Source organism: Rhinolophus sinicus, linkage group LG06 (assembly GCF_036562045.2).
Source record: "Rhinolophus sinicus isolate RSC01 linkage group LG06, ASM3656204v1, whole genome shotgun sequence".
Lineage (NCBI taxonomy): Eukaryota > Metazoa > Chordata > Mammalia > Chiroptera > Rhinolophidae > Rhinolophus > Rhinolophus sinicus.
The window spans coordinates 166,410,033-166,425,600 of NC_133756.1; the positions used below are offsets into that span (position 1 = coordinate 166,410,033).

The 15,568-nt window shown below is 58.3% G+C and overlaps 2 protein-coding genes and 1 long non-coding RNA gene across 3 annotated transcripts; 2 read left to right on the plus strand and 1 right to left on the minus strand.

Moving 5' to 3' along the window:
• The first annotated feature begins 617 nt into the window (after positions 1 to 617).
• LOC141566988 (interferon-induced transmembrane protein 1-like) lies at positions 618 to 8,892 on the plus strand. The gene is given in 4 exon segments (XM_074337038.1): positions 618 to 633; positions 7,661 to 8,026; positions 8,591 to 8,716; positions 8,719 to 8,892. Coding segments are annotated over 3 exon segments (393 nt in total). The 5' UTR covers positions 618 to 633; positions 7,661 to 7,840; the 3' UTR covers positions 8,800 to 8,892.
• On the minus strand, positions 3,438 to 6,848 carry LOC141572311 (uncharacterized). The gene is made up of 3 exons (XR_012497698.1): positions 4,983 to 6,848; positions 4,353 to 4,455; positions 3,438 to 4,185 (listed from the first exon to the last, which is right to left on the minus strand). It is a non-coding gene; the product is annotated as an uncharacterized LOC141572311 (long non-coding RNA).
• Positions 8,893 to 13,582: 4,690 nt separating the features above from the next.
• LOC141572312 (interferon-induced transmembrane protein 3-like) lies at positions 13,583 to 14,822 on the plus strand. The gene is made up of 2 exons (XM_074337039.1): positions 13,583 to 13,958; positions 14,521 to 14,822. Exons 1-2 carry the CDS (start codon positions 13,686 to 13,688, stop codon positions 14,686 to 14,688), a joined length of 441 nt encoding a protein of 146 aa, XP_074193140.1. The 5' UTR covers positions 13,583 to 13,685; the 3' UTR covers positions 14,689 to 14,822.
• The last annotated feature ends 746 nt before the right edge of the window (positions 14,823 to 15,568 follow it).

Sequence of the window (15,568 nt, forward strand, 5' to 3'; positions counted from 1 at the left end):
TTTTGTTCTCTTAACCAATTAGACCTGAGGCTGAGCGGTGGCTGGCCAGGCTGGCCCTGCTCAGGACCGTGAGCATCCCCGCTGGCCTGGCCTCCCGCCCACGTGGCCACCCTCTGTGAGTCCCCAGCGGTGAGGGTGGGTGGGGGAGGAATGCTTTTGCTTCCGTCACACCCGGCCTCACACCCGGCCATGGACGAGGACGATGTTCATTAGATGGACTCCCCGCTGTTCTGCGCCCCCCCCGCCCCCCCCCAATCCAGCGCAGCCTAACAGAAATGACACCCGGGAGGGCTCTGATGCTGACAGTGGCCATCAAAACACCCAAGTGGGACTAGAAGCCCATCCCAATATCCGGTGTGTCCCAGCAGAAATCGGCACGAGAATTGGCCTTTCCCTGGGTGAACTGAGGTTCTGAGGTTCAAGTCCAAAAACGGTTAAGTAGGAGGGAGGAAAACAAGGGGGGAGCAGACAGCTTCTGCTGTTTCTGATTAAGTATCCACGTGATTTCCCGGCTGCACTGGCTGGCAGTGAGGCCGATGGGGGTTGGGACGTGGGGCAGATTCCTGCCCAGACAGGGACCCGGCCCTGGAGTTTTGCTGGGTCCTGGCGCTTCAGTGGTCAGATGAAACTCGGGTAGGAGTGCACCTGGGAGGTTTGGCTTTGACAATCCAAAAGCTGTTTGTTTCTCAGTCTCTGTCAAGTTCTCCGCCCCTTCTCCCCCTCTGAGCGCGAGGCCAGGCTGGGGACCCTTAACACTTCCTGTCCCACCTTCCCCTCTCTGCCCAGCACCCCTCCCAGCTGTAAGCTTTGCTCAATATGCCCAGCGTCTCCTTCGAACGGCCCAGAGTTCGTAGGATGAGTACGATTTTCACATGACCAGGTCTACACTCAATATTTAGGAAATGGGTCTCCACTTCTCAGGGATCTTTCAGGCAAAGACTCTGGGATCCAGGGAGCAGAGGCTGGGGGCCGCCCAGGGGGAAACCGAGGAGGAAACAGCACAGGCTCTTGCTCCCCGCCCCCCAAACTCCACTGACCAGGGGTGGGTGCCCAGGAGGCCCCTAGGCCTGGGCCCCGGGCTGTCTGGCTCTGGTGAGCAGGAGGCCTGCCCCGCGGACCTCACTGAATTTGGCTGGAGGAAGTGTCCCCAGACCCCCGGTACCTTGGGACAGTCTCTCCCGCTCATCTTCTCAGCAGACCCCAGGAAATGGGAGTGGCTCCCCGGGACCAGAAGTGGATGCGGACTGTAATGCAGGGTCTCAGCTCCCGCTCCCCACACCAGAACGCAGGACATGGTGAGGCCAAAAAGGAACACCCACGGAGCCATAGATAGGGGCGTCATACCACTATAGTCTCGGAGGCGGCTGGTCGAGACACAGAAGCAAACATCCGCCAGTACCCCAACGAGGGGTCTTCCTGCACCTCAGTCTCACTGGCGGCCGGGCAAGACACAGGAGATAGGGTCAACACTATCCGCGATCCACAATCCGCTTGCTAACTGCACTTGCCAGCCACAATCCACGCTTGCTAGCGTAGCCACGGCAGTTATACCAGTGGCCAATGGCTAACCGGTTACAGCTGATGGCCATCTGATCACAGCTGATGACCACCTACTACCCGAGCCAGCACCTTTCCACGTGAGGTCGAGAGCCTGGAAACTGCTCTCTGGGACTCCGTGCCCACACGGACGTTAAAGAGAAACAACCAGTTCACAGACATAGCCCTGGCTCATCTCGCCACGTGGACCTAGGACACTAAAAAGTGGGCTTAAACATCATTGAAGAGGCAGGCACTGAGCAGGAGCCGGAACGCACTCGGACCCCGGGCCTGTCCTAATTCAATCCAGTGCTGCTGGCCGGGCGGAGACTCGGCACAGGAGTGGGGTCGGTCCCAGCTGAACCCAAAGGCGGGCAAAGATGGACTTGCAGATAAACAGGCTGGGATCCGAGCGCGGAAATGGGAGAAACCAAGTGCAAGGAAAGGCTTTCTAACCGGAGTTCAAGTCCAGGCACTACAACACACGAGATGAATTCGTTTGACTCCATAAACAGTTGTTCGTGTGCAGGACAAAAACCACCGTGAACTAAGTGAAAAGGGCTGAGGCTCGGGAGAAAATACTCGGAACACAAACCACGGACAGCAGGCTGGAATCCCTAACGTGCCAGGAAATCTTGAAAGCTGGATAGTAAAATCGGAGAAAAGACGCACACAGACAACTGACATTAGACAGAAAGGAAACGACCCTCCAGCATATGAAAGAAGACTTAACTTCACTCATCTTTTGAGAAATGCAATCTAAGATGCGACAGAGGTCTCACTTCGCACCTCTCAAACGAGCAAAAATTGATGGCAAGTGACAACACGCTGTGTTGGCGAAGCTGCCGGGAGGCGCAGGGTCACACCTCGCTGGGGGCGCCCAGGGTGCAGTCGGGTGGGACACTGGTCACACCTAACCAAATACATACAGAGGGCCTGCGCGTCCACGGGGGTCCCACACGCGTATTCAACCAACCTCACACCACAATCATTCAAAAGCAGTGGGAGAAAGTGCCAGAAAGCAAATCTCACGCTTGCCGCAAGTGGAGCGCTCTCTGTACCCATGGCCGTGAGCGCCGTGCGGCCACACTGCAGCAGCCGGTGTGCTACATGCAACACACCGTTTTCTACGGCAGACTTGAGCATGGGGTTGTCTCGTTATCCATGGGGGCCCTGGAACCAATCTCCCGTGGACACCCAGGGACACTGTAAACACTTTTGGAGCGACAGCCACGGTGACACCAAGTTTCTCAGCAAAGCACCGGAGGTCACAGGTGACATTCTAAAGAACTGAGAGAAAAAGAGTTCATTGTGCAGTCAAACTGTCATTCAAACGTAAGAGCATAAGAAGACATCTATGTCCAGGGAGCCTCAGAGTGTGCCCCCCCCTCCCCAAACCCCTGCACTGAAACGCTCTTGGAGGAAGAAGGAAAAGATGGAATACAAACCCAGGAAGAGCTAGGAGCCCCCCAGGAAACGAGGGGACCAATGTCTGTCTTAGGAGCTGAACCGCACCACACCCAGGAAGAGAGGAGCCAGGGGCCCCCGGGGAAAGGTGGTGTTGCCACACAAACCCCAAGCAGCCATCTGGTAAGGCCGGTGTGAGGACTGGGGACAAGAGGACGTGAGAAGGAAGCCACAGAGCCATGGAGTCGGCCCCGGTGTCCCGGGCAGGAGATGACAGAGGGACACGCAGGCGTAGGTCTGGAGTGTGACCACCCGGTGTTGGCTCTGTGTCCACCATCTCCAGCCCTCTGGCTTCTCCATCGGTGCTAAGTCCAAGTTGGAGGAAGGAAGGAAGGAAGGAAGGAAGGAAGGAAGGAAGGAAGGAAGAGAGGGAAGGATGGAAGGAGGGAGGAAAGGAAGGAAGGTGGGAGGGAGGGCGGGCAAGTGGGAGGGAGAAAGGAAGGAAGGAAAAGAAGGAAGGAAGGAAGAAAGGGAGGGAGGAAGAAAGGAATAAAGGAAGGGAGGAAGGAGGAAAGGAAGGAAGGAAGGAAGGATGGAAGGAAGGAAAGAGGAATGGAAGGAAGACAGGAAGATAACGTTTCCTAAAAGTTATCCAAAGAAGACCCATCCCATGAAAGTCAACAAAAAGGAAACAAAAGGGAGAGCAAATACTAAGTCTGACAAACACGACAGAAATATGTACAAAGAACAATGATTACCATACATGCACATTTACAGGATGACAGCCGACAAGAGGTACAATTTAAGGAAAGATCCAGAAATAGGGGGGGGGACCCAGCGTGTGACCCTGGAGGTGGTGGTCCTCGCTGCGAGCCAGAGTCACCAGGATCCCCTCTGGGCGCTGCCCCCCGGGCCTGGCACAGGACATCTCGGGGACAAGGACACACGACTGAGGCTGGGCAGGAAACCAGCAAGGGATCGGATCGCCGGGCACTGGCGTTCCAGACCGTGACCCAGCCGTGCGGGTGAAGCTCTCGGAGATAAATGGTGAGCCACACGCTCGCGGCTCTCACGGCTCGGCCTAAAACGTGACATTGCAGATCTGGGAAGGATCTGCAGGAATTCCGGAACTGCAGGAGAGAATGACCAAAACGAAGAGCTCGAGGGTGGGTTTCTGGCCTGGGACACAGCCCGTGAGGCCCCAGGGTCACGTTCCGGAGCTGCTCCCAGGTGAGGTGGCTGCTGTGGGTACAAGGACCTCACTTGAGAAGACGACAGCTGTCCCGACTGGGCGGAAACACAGACAGGAGTGGGAGACACTGAGGGCACGGGGGAACCTGCACACGGGTCAGCAGAGGGTTCGGAGGGACAGGGATGGACAAGGCGGAAAACCAGTACTTGAAATGTACCCGATGAGAATTCTCCCAACCGCAGGCAGACGTTCACCCACAGCTATAAGAACCCGAGCCGTCTCTCCCGGGATAAATAAGGCAGCCGCACCTCACAGCGCAACTGTGGACAAGCAGAGATACAAAGTCACCCACCGCCTGTCCACGCCCGGGTTTCCCAGTGAGGAGTGACACCTACTTTGGTGGCTGCCTCACAGTCACAGCAGAAGCAGAGACAGTGGGAAGGCGGGACAGTCTCCCCTGCCCGCCCCCCCAACAGGCCGTACCAGTGACAGGTTCTTCCAGAAGGAAGGCGAGAGAAAGGTGTGTCAGGGGAAAAAAAGTGCGAGGGCTCAGCAACCGCCAAGCATTGGGACATGGGACGGAGCTGTTCCCCCAGAGGGAAGCCCGGTGGAGGGACGAGGACGTGGAAGTCGGTGACAGGCCCTCAATGAGCCCCGCCCGCTGCACCAGACAAGGACGGCACCGTCTCCATGTGAGGACCCAGGAACAGAGCCCACGCGGCAAGGGCGCGGCCGGGAGGGTGTCCGTGGCGCTGAGGGGTCCCTCCCCGCCGTGGTCCTTCGTCCCGGGCAGGTGAAAGCCCCTGATGGCCCCGATACTGAATACCCACGGGGAATGACGACGTACCTTTTGCGCTGACCACTAAGATGATAGCAAAAGAGGGGACCGTCCATGCTGCAGATGAAACAGTGAAACACTAACCAGCAGGCAGAGGGAGCCGTCCCTGCAGTCAGGAGGGTGCTGGGTGCCGAGTTCATGGACATACCTGCTGTGCTTCCATAGCCGGCAAGGGGCCATCTCACAGGGGACGGGTGCCCCTTCGTCGGCGGGTTGATGGCAGAAGTGGCCCAAGTCTCCGCCCCTGACACGGGCCTGGAGGTGGGGCTGGGGGGTCCCTGCGGCCCCCGTGTGTCCCACGCGGTCCCCGTCACTTGCTCCGGCTGACGGGCCCGTTCCAAGGCTGGACATCAGGAGCCCCCGCACCCCTGCTGTTCGTGGGGACCCTCCGCGGCTGCGGAGCAAGCCCAGCCGACCAGGAGGAACCGTACGTGGGAGAGGGTGGCGCTGTCCCCACCCCCCACCCCCCACCCCCGCAGCTGACCACAGCTGAGTGAGACCGGCCAAGGCCACGCAGCTGGACAAGGCAGCCCCAGCTCCCGGGTCTCACAGACCCGTGAGCAAAAACCAACGCGCGTTGGTGTGCACCACTGAGGTTTCCTGTGGTTTGTTAGGGAGACAAGTGACGACGGATGTCGGACGGCCACCACCTAAGTCTCAGGGACTCACCAGTGGAACCCCAGGGACAGTGCCATGCCACTCCCGGCCTGGCTGTCCCTGGGGGTGCAGGAGCCTGTGCTGTGCGGCTGGGACCTCAGGGCTGGCTGCGGGGTGCGGCGTGGAAGACCATGTGGCCTGTGCCGTGAGTGGGACACACGTCCCGACCCGGTCCTCGTCCCGCAGAAATGCACACTCGTGTGCAAGAGGGGCGCTGCGAGCTCACGGCTTCCTGGTCGCCGCACTGAGAGGGCCACTGACTGTCCCGGTAGAGCAGGAGCCGATCCAGATGGGACACAACCCAGATGTCCGAGTCCATGAGTTCAAACTGCGTGAGGCTCGCGGGTGATCGGGAAGACTGGTACAGGCCCAAAGGCACATGCAGCTCGTCCCATTTACAGCCCCTCCAAACCAGCGGAAGGAAACCCTGTCCTCAGCTGTGACCGGCACTCACTCAGCTTCGGTCTGACCGTGTGTGTGTGTGTGTGTGTGTGTGTGTGTGTGTGTGTGTGGAGTGTGCGTTGTTGGGGGGCGGGGGGGGAGGGCGCGGTGACGGGAAGCCCTGGGCTGCAGCAGGAGCCTGCTCACCTCCAAAGTCCAGACTGGCGACCTCGGTGGGAAGGTGGGTCGGCCCTGGAAGGCGGTCAGGTGCCTTCCGGGCATGGGTCAAGCACAGGTTTTTCATTTGGGTGGTGGGTCCATAGGCGTTTGCATTTCAGCCGTACTGGAGGCAGGAGTTTACAGTTTCACGTGCTCTGCTGTCTATCGGGTAAACTTCACAATAAGGAAAGGTTCAAAGTGCCCAGCAGCAGACTCCCAATACATCGGCAAGACAGACGCAAGTGCTGGCAGAGACAGATTCATCACTGACGGCATTTCTGAAGTCGCCAAAATTCAGTCGGGCAGACATGTGGAGCGAGCACACGGAGGCCAAGGCCTCAACCGACCAGTGGGCAGAAAGCTGAAGGCCAGCAGGCGGCCGCCACGAGGGGCATGTCCGTCCGTCAGGGCAGGCTGGGTGGGGCCGCTCACAAGCCTCCTGAACACCCATGTCCTGTTCTTGCTGCACCCCCAGTAAGGTCACCGGGGACTCGGTTCCCCACCGTCACGCAAGAACCAGGCAAGTCCCACCTTGACAGGTGCCTGCAGGGTCCCCGGCTGGAAGGAAGGGCAGAGACTCACCTGGAATCGCCGGGGTTCAGGGGCTGCCAAGGTGCACCCCGGACCTGCTCAGGACAGCCAGAGGCATTTGCCCAGCTGCCGTGATGGCCGCCGATCCAGACCTGTGCTCACCGAGAGCGTGGATACTTCCTCCCTCTCCCCAAGGGGACCGCCCCAAAGTCTCCTCCAGGCAGCTGAAGGTCACTGCGTCAGGCCCAGATGTGTGCCCCCTGCAGCAGAGCTCAAAGCTGAAATGACGAATCCCGCACCTCGGGGACAGGACGGAGGAAGGAGGGCGAGTGGGACGTGCACAGAAGTACTGGCCTGAGCTCCAGGCGGCCGCCAAGGGCCCTGGACTCGGTCCTCTCACACACAGCTGCCTCCGCACATCATCGAGTGCCCGGTGTCCTCGTCCACTGGGGACCCTCCAGAGAGCGCCCGGGGGTCCTATGGGAGGCTCTCTGGGCTGCTGAGTCCTGACCTGCCACCAGGAGACACCCAATCCCACCAGGAGCGTGGACTTGAGACCAGAAAAGGACAAGGGATTGTGGAGAGGAGGCCTGGTCGGCTGAGGTGGGGCTTGGGGTGGGGGCTCCCTCTGGGGCTGGAGTGTGGAGTCTGTGTGAGAACTGGTAGGGGCCCTGCATGGGACAGCCTGACCTGCACAGGCTTGGGCCAGGGCTGGGGGAAAGGGAGGGGTGACCGCTGGCTGGAAAAGCCCCCAGTGTCCACCACAGCCCTCGAGGAGGGGACAAGAACTTACTCGAGGGACAGGAACAGAAAACTCACCCTTGGACCACAGCCCTCCCCACCCTCCATCTTAGTGTAACCCGAAACTCATTGGTTTCTTTCACCCTCCTGACACCCAGCAAGTCACCTGCTTACAAAATCACAGGAAACAGAAACTTCTGAGAAATCACAACTATCCTGGAGAGGCAGGAACCCTGAGCACCATCCCAGCACCCAGACTCTCACTCTCAGTGGCTGCAGGAGCCACACTTCCAGCTTCCTCCTCTGGGACCCACACACCTGCACACCGAACGCCAGAGATGCACCGGGAGGAGCACGAGGTGGCCGTGCTGGGGGCACCCCAGGGCTCGGGGCCCGTGATGTCCACCGTGGTTAACGTCAGCAGCGAGACCGTCGTGCCCGACCACGTCGTCTGGTCCCTGTTCAACACCCTCTTCTTTAACACCTGCTGCCTGGGCTTTGTGGCATTTGCCTACTCCGTGAAGGTAGGTGGGTGCGTGGGGGCACCTCCAGACAGTGTGTGTGAGCCCCCAGACGGGCTCTGCCCAGATGGCCCTGGGGGAGGGGAGTCCCTGTGTGTGTGTGTGTCCAGGTCATGACGAGGCTGCATGGGGTGCATGGGGACGGCCAGGGTCACCCTTTGTCCCCAGGACTCCAAGGCATTCCCTACTGACCAATACCAGAAATTCCATCCCTCAGACTCTCCACGTGGCTCCAGGGCTCTCTCAGAAACAACAAAGGGACTCAGGACGCCCTGACCCCTGGTGGGTGAGAGGCCAGCAGAGGGGCCAGGGAAGACTGAGGACCAGCCCTGAGAGCCCCGGAGAGCCAGAGAGTCCGTGAGGAAGGAGGTCAAGGCCCCAGGAGGGAGGGCTCCACCGGGCACTGTCCTGCTCGGGCTCAGGAACAGGGAGGCGAGGGTCCCCAGTCTGGCTGAGGGGCACGTGGAGGCTGCTCTGGGCAGGGACCAGCCAGGGGAGGACGTGAGTGATAGCACCTGGCTCTCGGCAGGACCCCTCCAGGCCCCCTCACCTCCTCTTCTCCCCCAGTCTAGGGACCGGAAGATGGTGGGAGACGTGATTGGGGCCCAGAGTTACGCGTCCACAGCCAAGTGCCTCAACATCTGGGCCTTGGTCTTGGGCCTCCTTGTCACAACCGCCGTCATCATTACGATCATCGTTACCGCTACCAGTGCACAGGTTCGCGGACCATATTAGAAGAACTATTAGATGTCATAAAGAGTTATGGAGGCCACTAGCAGGTGTCCATAGCCTGAGGCTGTCACCCTTTTCACAGCTGTTCATTATACACACGTGTCTACAACTGAATTCAATAAAGGATTTGTCTGTGAGGGTGCCGTGTTTTTACCTGGGGAGGGCGCCCTGCTGAGCATCCCCAGCCTGCGGCTGAGCCGGAGCCTGCCCTTACCGGTCCCACCTGCTGGCTGCCCTGGGGGTGGGGTGGAGCATGTCCGGGGGCGGTTGCCACATTCCGAGGTCAGGCAGCGGTCAGGAAGAGCCAGGGATGCGCGGCCCACACTGGCCGTCCATTTCCCCCCAACCCCCCCAACCCCCTACCCCCCCACACACCACCCCAGTCCAGGAGCAGGTCTGTCCTGCTGTCTGCCCTGGTCGTGCCTCAGGACCAGGTCCCGGCTGGACGCAGGCAGGAGTTCTGCCCACGCGTCTCCCTCAGCGCTCGGGGAAGAGAATCCTGAAGAGAACTGGTGTTTGGATGATGGCTTCTAATGAGCAGTAACACCTCCTGCCTCTAGGGCATTCCCCCGGCCCCCAACCAACCTCAGCCCCGCCCACCTGCTCTTGGCCCACCCAATGCCCTCCTCAGCCCTGGCAGCCTTGCCACCAAACCCCTTAGGTCCACCAACTCATTCAGCCCACCTGTCCCATCCGCCTGCTGTCAGCCTCTCCGCCCACATGGCACCTGTCTCCCTGGTAGGCTCCACCCCCTCACCAACCACTCAGATCACATGGCTCTCTCAGTCCCGCTCATTCACCCACCCTGCCCACCAGCCAAGCATGGCCGCCTTAGAGTCATTATTGCCACTGGCCTTTAGTGAAGGCCACAGAGGACGTTGTTCCTGCATCCTCTCTAACCATGCTTGTGGTCCGTGCAGGAGACGCCCTCATGAATTCTCATTTCACTCTCATTTTGCAGCCAGTCCCCACACTTCCTACCAAGTCCTTTGTTAACTACTCCTCACAGCACACTTGTGTGGTTTATGAGGTTTATCCAGCTCTTCGCCTCCCCCGATGCCACGAAGCCCCTATGACCGCTCAGCACTGACCAAGCCCTCCCCGCCCCTGGGGGTGATCTGTAGGCTACTCCACTGGCAACGCCGGTTCCTCCTGGTGACAGCAGGTCTGTGTTTAATGATGACAGTGGCAAGCCCTGTGCTGGGCGCTGCCCTAACCCCTTGGGACGTCCCCGAGGCAGCACTGTCCCCTGTGGCCCCCAGCCCGGCCACGTGGATGATTTGTGCTCCCGTGGGCTGTATTTTAGCCTGGGAAGGCTGCCCACGTCTGTGCTGACAGTGGGTCTGCCTGCAGACAGGCGCACGACTTTGACCGCTGTGGAACGCGCCTCCTTTACTTTCAGTGGAAACAAAATTAGAAGTGGCCTGTGTGTTTGGGAGCTGTTGGGGGCCATACTGTTACCTGCTGCTTCAGCTACTATTATGGTCCCAGGACGTTCTAAAACCTGACTGGAAGCTACAGGAGGTCAGCTGGTCACCGTGCTGCTAGGAACCAGCTGCAGTGAAACCTCTGTCCACATCTGAACGGATATTTGCGCAGCGGGTAATTTAGGAAAACTGTCCAGAGAGGCCCACAACTGGCTCCAGAAAAGGAAAAACAAGCTTGGAAATCCAATTGCTAGTCTGATAAAGGAGAAAGCTAGACCAGACCAGATAACGCCCCCGTCCTGTGGAATCTAGTTCCCACTCCTGACTCCTGTACCTGCCCTGACTCCTGTACCTGCCTCTGCTCACAGAATGACAGCACTCGAGAATCCACAGTGGTGGGGCGGTATTAGCAAGGCCGTGAGAAGCACCGCCCTCACCCTCGCTGTCCCGCCGGAGCACGTCCCACCCAGGGCACCGGTCCACACTGCCCTGGACAGTTTAAATGCCCGGGAGACCCGGGAGGGTGGTGAGTGGATCTCAGGCAGTCCCCATCTCGGGGATACAGATACGTCCCAGTCACCATCTGTGTTCTCTCACCAGCCTGCAGTCTCCCTGTGGACAGGACGCTGCCTCTTCTGGGCTGAAGTCCTGTTACAGACGCATGGGGCTCCCTCTCAAACTGCACTGGGGTGGGGAACCCCCTTTAATGGTCAGGTGCTTCAACAAGTCTGTGCCGTTTGGCCTGTTTTACACTTTCACGCGCTGACCACCCTCAACCCTCAGGTTTAGTCCAATGCACTAGCTGCATTAGTAAGACTCAGCTGGTAAAATGTGTAGACAGCCTCCAAGTACCTGGGCCCAAAGCCTTGCCCAGACCCACCCCTCTGGACTCAGAGACGGTCAGCTCCGGACATAATCATGGGACGTCCCGTGCACCTTCTATCCACAGTTGATGGAGAAAACACACTTTGTTACTGTAATGGCCTAACTGCTTCTATCGAAGACGGCCATGCTCTGGGACAGTTGTGCTCCCAGGAGACGGAAACCCCAAACCCCACACTCTGCAACCTGAGGTCCTGGTTTACTGGAAGACACCTTCACGCAGACTCCCGCCAGCCTGGGTGAAAGGGCCCCCGTCAGGAGCTGTGCAAGCAGCCCTGTGCGGCTGAACTCTGGGAGCAGTCTCTTGCACACACGTGTCACACCTCGAGAAGCCACCCAGCCCCGGCTGGAACTGCACACGGTCTGGTGACCAGAAACCACAGCTGTCTTAAAATGGAAGCAGGTGGCCTCCAAAGGGGATGACTTTCCAAAGCGACTGGATCAGGCCTGCACAGCCTTTTCTTACTATGAATTCTGACTTGTCTTTCTCCCCATCTCAGAAGCAACATGCCCTTGTTTGAATTCCCTAAGCTACTGTGAAAGGGGGGACTTTCCTGGTTGTTGAGTCTGTCATCAGGGACTTGGATCTATCAAAGATAATAATGGTCTGTGTTCCGTTAACTACAGGTCTGAAACCTGGCGTCAATTCACCGTGCAGACTAGGTTGTGATGTTGTTCTGATGCAGTTTTGAATTCTTCTTAAGCTCTGCACCTGTTGCCTGTTAACCCCCGACACGAGCTGTCCCCCATCCATGCGCCTTCCCTCTGACGGAGAGATGACACCCGGAAGATGGCCTTCCTTACACTGGGGACGGAAAGGCTGAATTCGGAAGACCTGACTGTGGATCAGCGATGCTTTCGGAGAAAGATTTTGATAAAAAAGATGAACTGTCCAAATTTATAGCTGAGACTTATACCTAGACAGGAGTTGGGGGTGGCGTGGAGGAGCTTTCACACCCTGTGGGGTCCCCCAAGCCCTGGGGGACTTACAGTGATGACAGGGCTCTGTGGTCCTAACAGCTCCTCCACTCAGCTTCCTGAGCCCTGCAGAGAAGGTCCCACTTTCTGCTCTCTCCTCCTGCACCTGACTCACCATTGCTGCTTGTACCAGACTGCAATCTTTTCTAGTCCCAAAGAAATACTTTTTGATGATGGAATCTCTAGGACTTTTGTTTATGGTCGACACAGGTGGTGTGGGCTGGTGTTCTTCCTGGGCTGGAGTGTGGAGTCTGTGCGAGAAATGCTAGGGGCCTGCATGGGAAAGCCAGATCTGCACAGGCTTGGGCGTGGGCGGGGGGTGGGGGGGGGGAATTGTGGTTGGGTAAGAAAAATAATTTTCTCTGACATGTCTGTAACCACAGAACCAGCTCGAAATGGGCCTGAGCTGGTTCCAACAAGATACTGAGTTGCTTTTCAGGGACAAGAGACCAAACTGTAAGACATGCAGCCCAGGTGTGAGCAGAGGAGAGAACTTTGACCTCCAGCTGCTCCTGGAACCAAAGTTTGCGCCCCCCTCAGGGAACCAAAGGACTCAGACAAGCCCAGAAGGTGAATACCAGGGCCCTTTCAGAGATGGAGGGGCCACTGTCCAGGAAGACCCAGTGTTGAAGCTGCAAATTTCTGCAGTTAAAACTGGCCCCATCAGCACTTCTGCACACCTGTTTCCCCAACCCCTTAAATCCTTAATCTAGTCCAGCGAGCAGGATGGATTTGAGGCACTTTTAGGGCTCCCATCTTCTCGATCAATAAACCTGGCCTGATCCCAAACTCTGACACTTTCAGCTGTGGCTTTTCCAAGAATTGGGCAGACGGACTTGGGGTCAGTAACGCTTCCAGGTACTTACTTGGCTGAGACAACCCTGTACTAAAAACAGATTCACACTAGAAAACCAAGAGTTTAATAACTTGTGTACCTCCTGCCAACTTAGAAGACACTCAGAAAACTGAGTACCTGGGAATGACCCAAGCCACCACCTGAAATATCATCTCCAAAAAACAGAAAACGTGCGAGGGGGGTCAGAGGCCAGTTAAGAGAGGTCACCAGGAAAAGCACAGTAAACAACGGTAAGTTACTTATAAGATGTAAGGCACTGTCTTGCGCACAGATGAGTTTCTAAAGATGGGGCCAGCCTCTCTTCCCAGGACAGCAGAGAGCCCCCTGACCAATGCAAATGTCTCTTACAAATGGGAATGACCTGATTTCAGAGCTTCTCTCACATCTGCTGTTTTTCAAAAAACAATAAGTCTAAAATAATCCCTATGTCAAAGATGCATATTTTGTAGTGATAAATTCTGTTTCCCTTCAGTGGCTGCAGAAATGTCCCCAAGGCCATCACAACCTAAATGAGGAACTGGGGTAACTGGCACTGGCCTGACTTGAGTGACAGAGAGGACAACCCCCACCAGGCCCTCAGCCTCCCTTTCTCTGCACTCTGGTGTAACCTGACACCCCTACAATAGTTACACCCTCCTGGTACCCAGCCAATTCTCAATTTCCCAAACGCCCTGGAAAAGGAAACTGGAGAATTAGAAACTATCAGGGAAAGGAAGCACCCACTGAGCCCCTGTCATTCCCTGACCAGACAACACACCACAGACCACGGCTGCTCTGTGTCGGCACCATGAACCACAGCTCCCATCACATCTTCCCTGGCCCCCACACCGGTGTTCCCCCAACCGATGAGATGCTCAAGGAGGAGCACGAGGTGGCCGTGCTGGGGGCACCCCAGGGCTCGGTGCTGGGGACACCCCAGGGCTCGGGGCCCGTGATGTCCACCGTGGTTAACATCCGCAGCGAGACCGTCGTGCCCGACCACGTCGTCTGGTCCCTGTTCAACACCCTCTTCTTTAACCCCTGCTGCCTGGGCTTTGTGGCATTTGCCTACTCCGTGAAGGTAGGTGGGTGCGTGGGGGCACCTCCAGACAGTGTGTGTGAGCCCCCAGACGGGCTCTGCCCAGATGGCCCTGGGGGAGGGGAGTCCCTGTGTGTGTGTGTCCAGGTCATGACGAGGCTACATGGGGTGCATGGGGACGGCCAGGGTCACCCTTTGTCCCCAGGACTCCAAGGCATTCCCTACTGACCAATACCAGAAATTCCATCCCTCAGACTCTCCACGTGGCTCCAGGGCTCTCTCAGAAACAACAAAGGGACTCAGGACGCCCTGACCCCTGGTGGGTGAGAGGCCAGCAGAGGGGCCAGGGAAGACTGAGGACCAGCCCTGAGAGCCCCGGAGAGCCAGAGAGTCCGTGAGGAAGGAGGTCAAGGCCCCAGGAGGGAGGGCTCCACCGGGCACTGTCCTGCTCGGGCTCAGGAACAGGGAGGCGAGGGTCCCCAGTCTGGCTGAGGGGCACGTGGAGGCTGCTCTGGGCAGGGATCAGCCAGGGGAGGACGTGAGTGATAGCACCTGGCTCTCGGCAGGACCCCTCCAGGCCCCTTCACCTCCTCTTCTCCCCCAGTCTAGGGACCGGAAGATGGTGGGAGACGTGATTGGGGCCCAGAGCTACGCGTCCACAGCCAAGTGCCTCAACATCTGGGCCTTGGTCTTGGGCCTCCTTGTCACAACCGCCGTCATCATTACGGTCATCGTTACCGCTACCAGTGCACAGGTTCGCGGACCATATTAGAAGAACTATTAGATGTCATAAAGAGTTATGGAGGCCACTAGCAGGTGTCCATAGCCTGAGGCTGTCACCCTTTTCACAGCTGTTCATTATACACACGTGTCTACAACTGAATTCAATAAAGGATTTGTCTGTGAGGGTGCCGTGTTTTTACCTGGGGAGGGCGCCCTGCTGAGCATCCCCAGCCTGCGGCTGAGCCGGAGCCCGCCCTTACCGGTCCCACCTGCTGGCTGCCCTGGGGGTGGGGTGGAGCATGTCCGGGGGCGGTTGCCACATTCCGAGGTCAGGCAGCGGTCAGGAAGAGCCAGGGATGCGCGGCCCACACTGGCCGGCCATTCCCTCCCCACCCCAGCACGTCTGTCCTGCTGTCTGCCCTGGTCCCGCCTCAGGACCAGGTCCTGGCTGGACATGGTCAGTTCTGCCCGCGGGTCTCCCTGCAGCGCTCACAGAACGGAAGAGAATCGGGAAGAGAACAAGTTTTCGGAGGATGGCTTTGAAAGACGAGTAAAGCCTCCAGCCTCTAGGCCCCGCCCACCACCCCTCCACCCGCATCGCCCCCGCCCACCGGTCCTCGCCCCGCCCACCGGTCTCCTCTGCCCCCGCCCATTGCTGCACCTCGCTCCTCGGCCCCGCTCTTCTGCCTGTTGCGACCCCCTCCCCCCCTTGCCGCGGGCGAAATCCACCCACAGTTTAGCAGCGCGACCCGGCTTATCTGTCAGCCACTCCCACCACTCCGTCCCCGTCCACCGTTCCAGGTGTCACGTGAGGCTTTCAATGCCTATAATCGAACCTTTCCCAGGAGTAAAGCTACTTACTGGTGGTCCTCAGGAGCCCAGAACTCAGCACCCAGGACCTTCCTACTGACCTGTAGGGGCGCCTGCTT

What these genes read in the sequence shown, in the direction of transcription:
- LOC141572312 (XM_074337039.1), top strand. Translation starts at nt 13,686, where the DNA reads ATGAACCACAGCTCCCATCACATCTTCCCTGGCCCCCACACCGGTGTT. An exon ending in CATTTGCCTACTCCGTGAAG is followed by an intron (nt 13,959 to 14,520) that starts GTAGGTGGGTGC and finishes CTTCTCCCCCAG; the next exon opens with TCTAGGGACCGGAAGATGGT.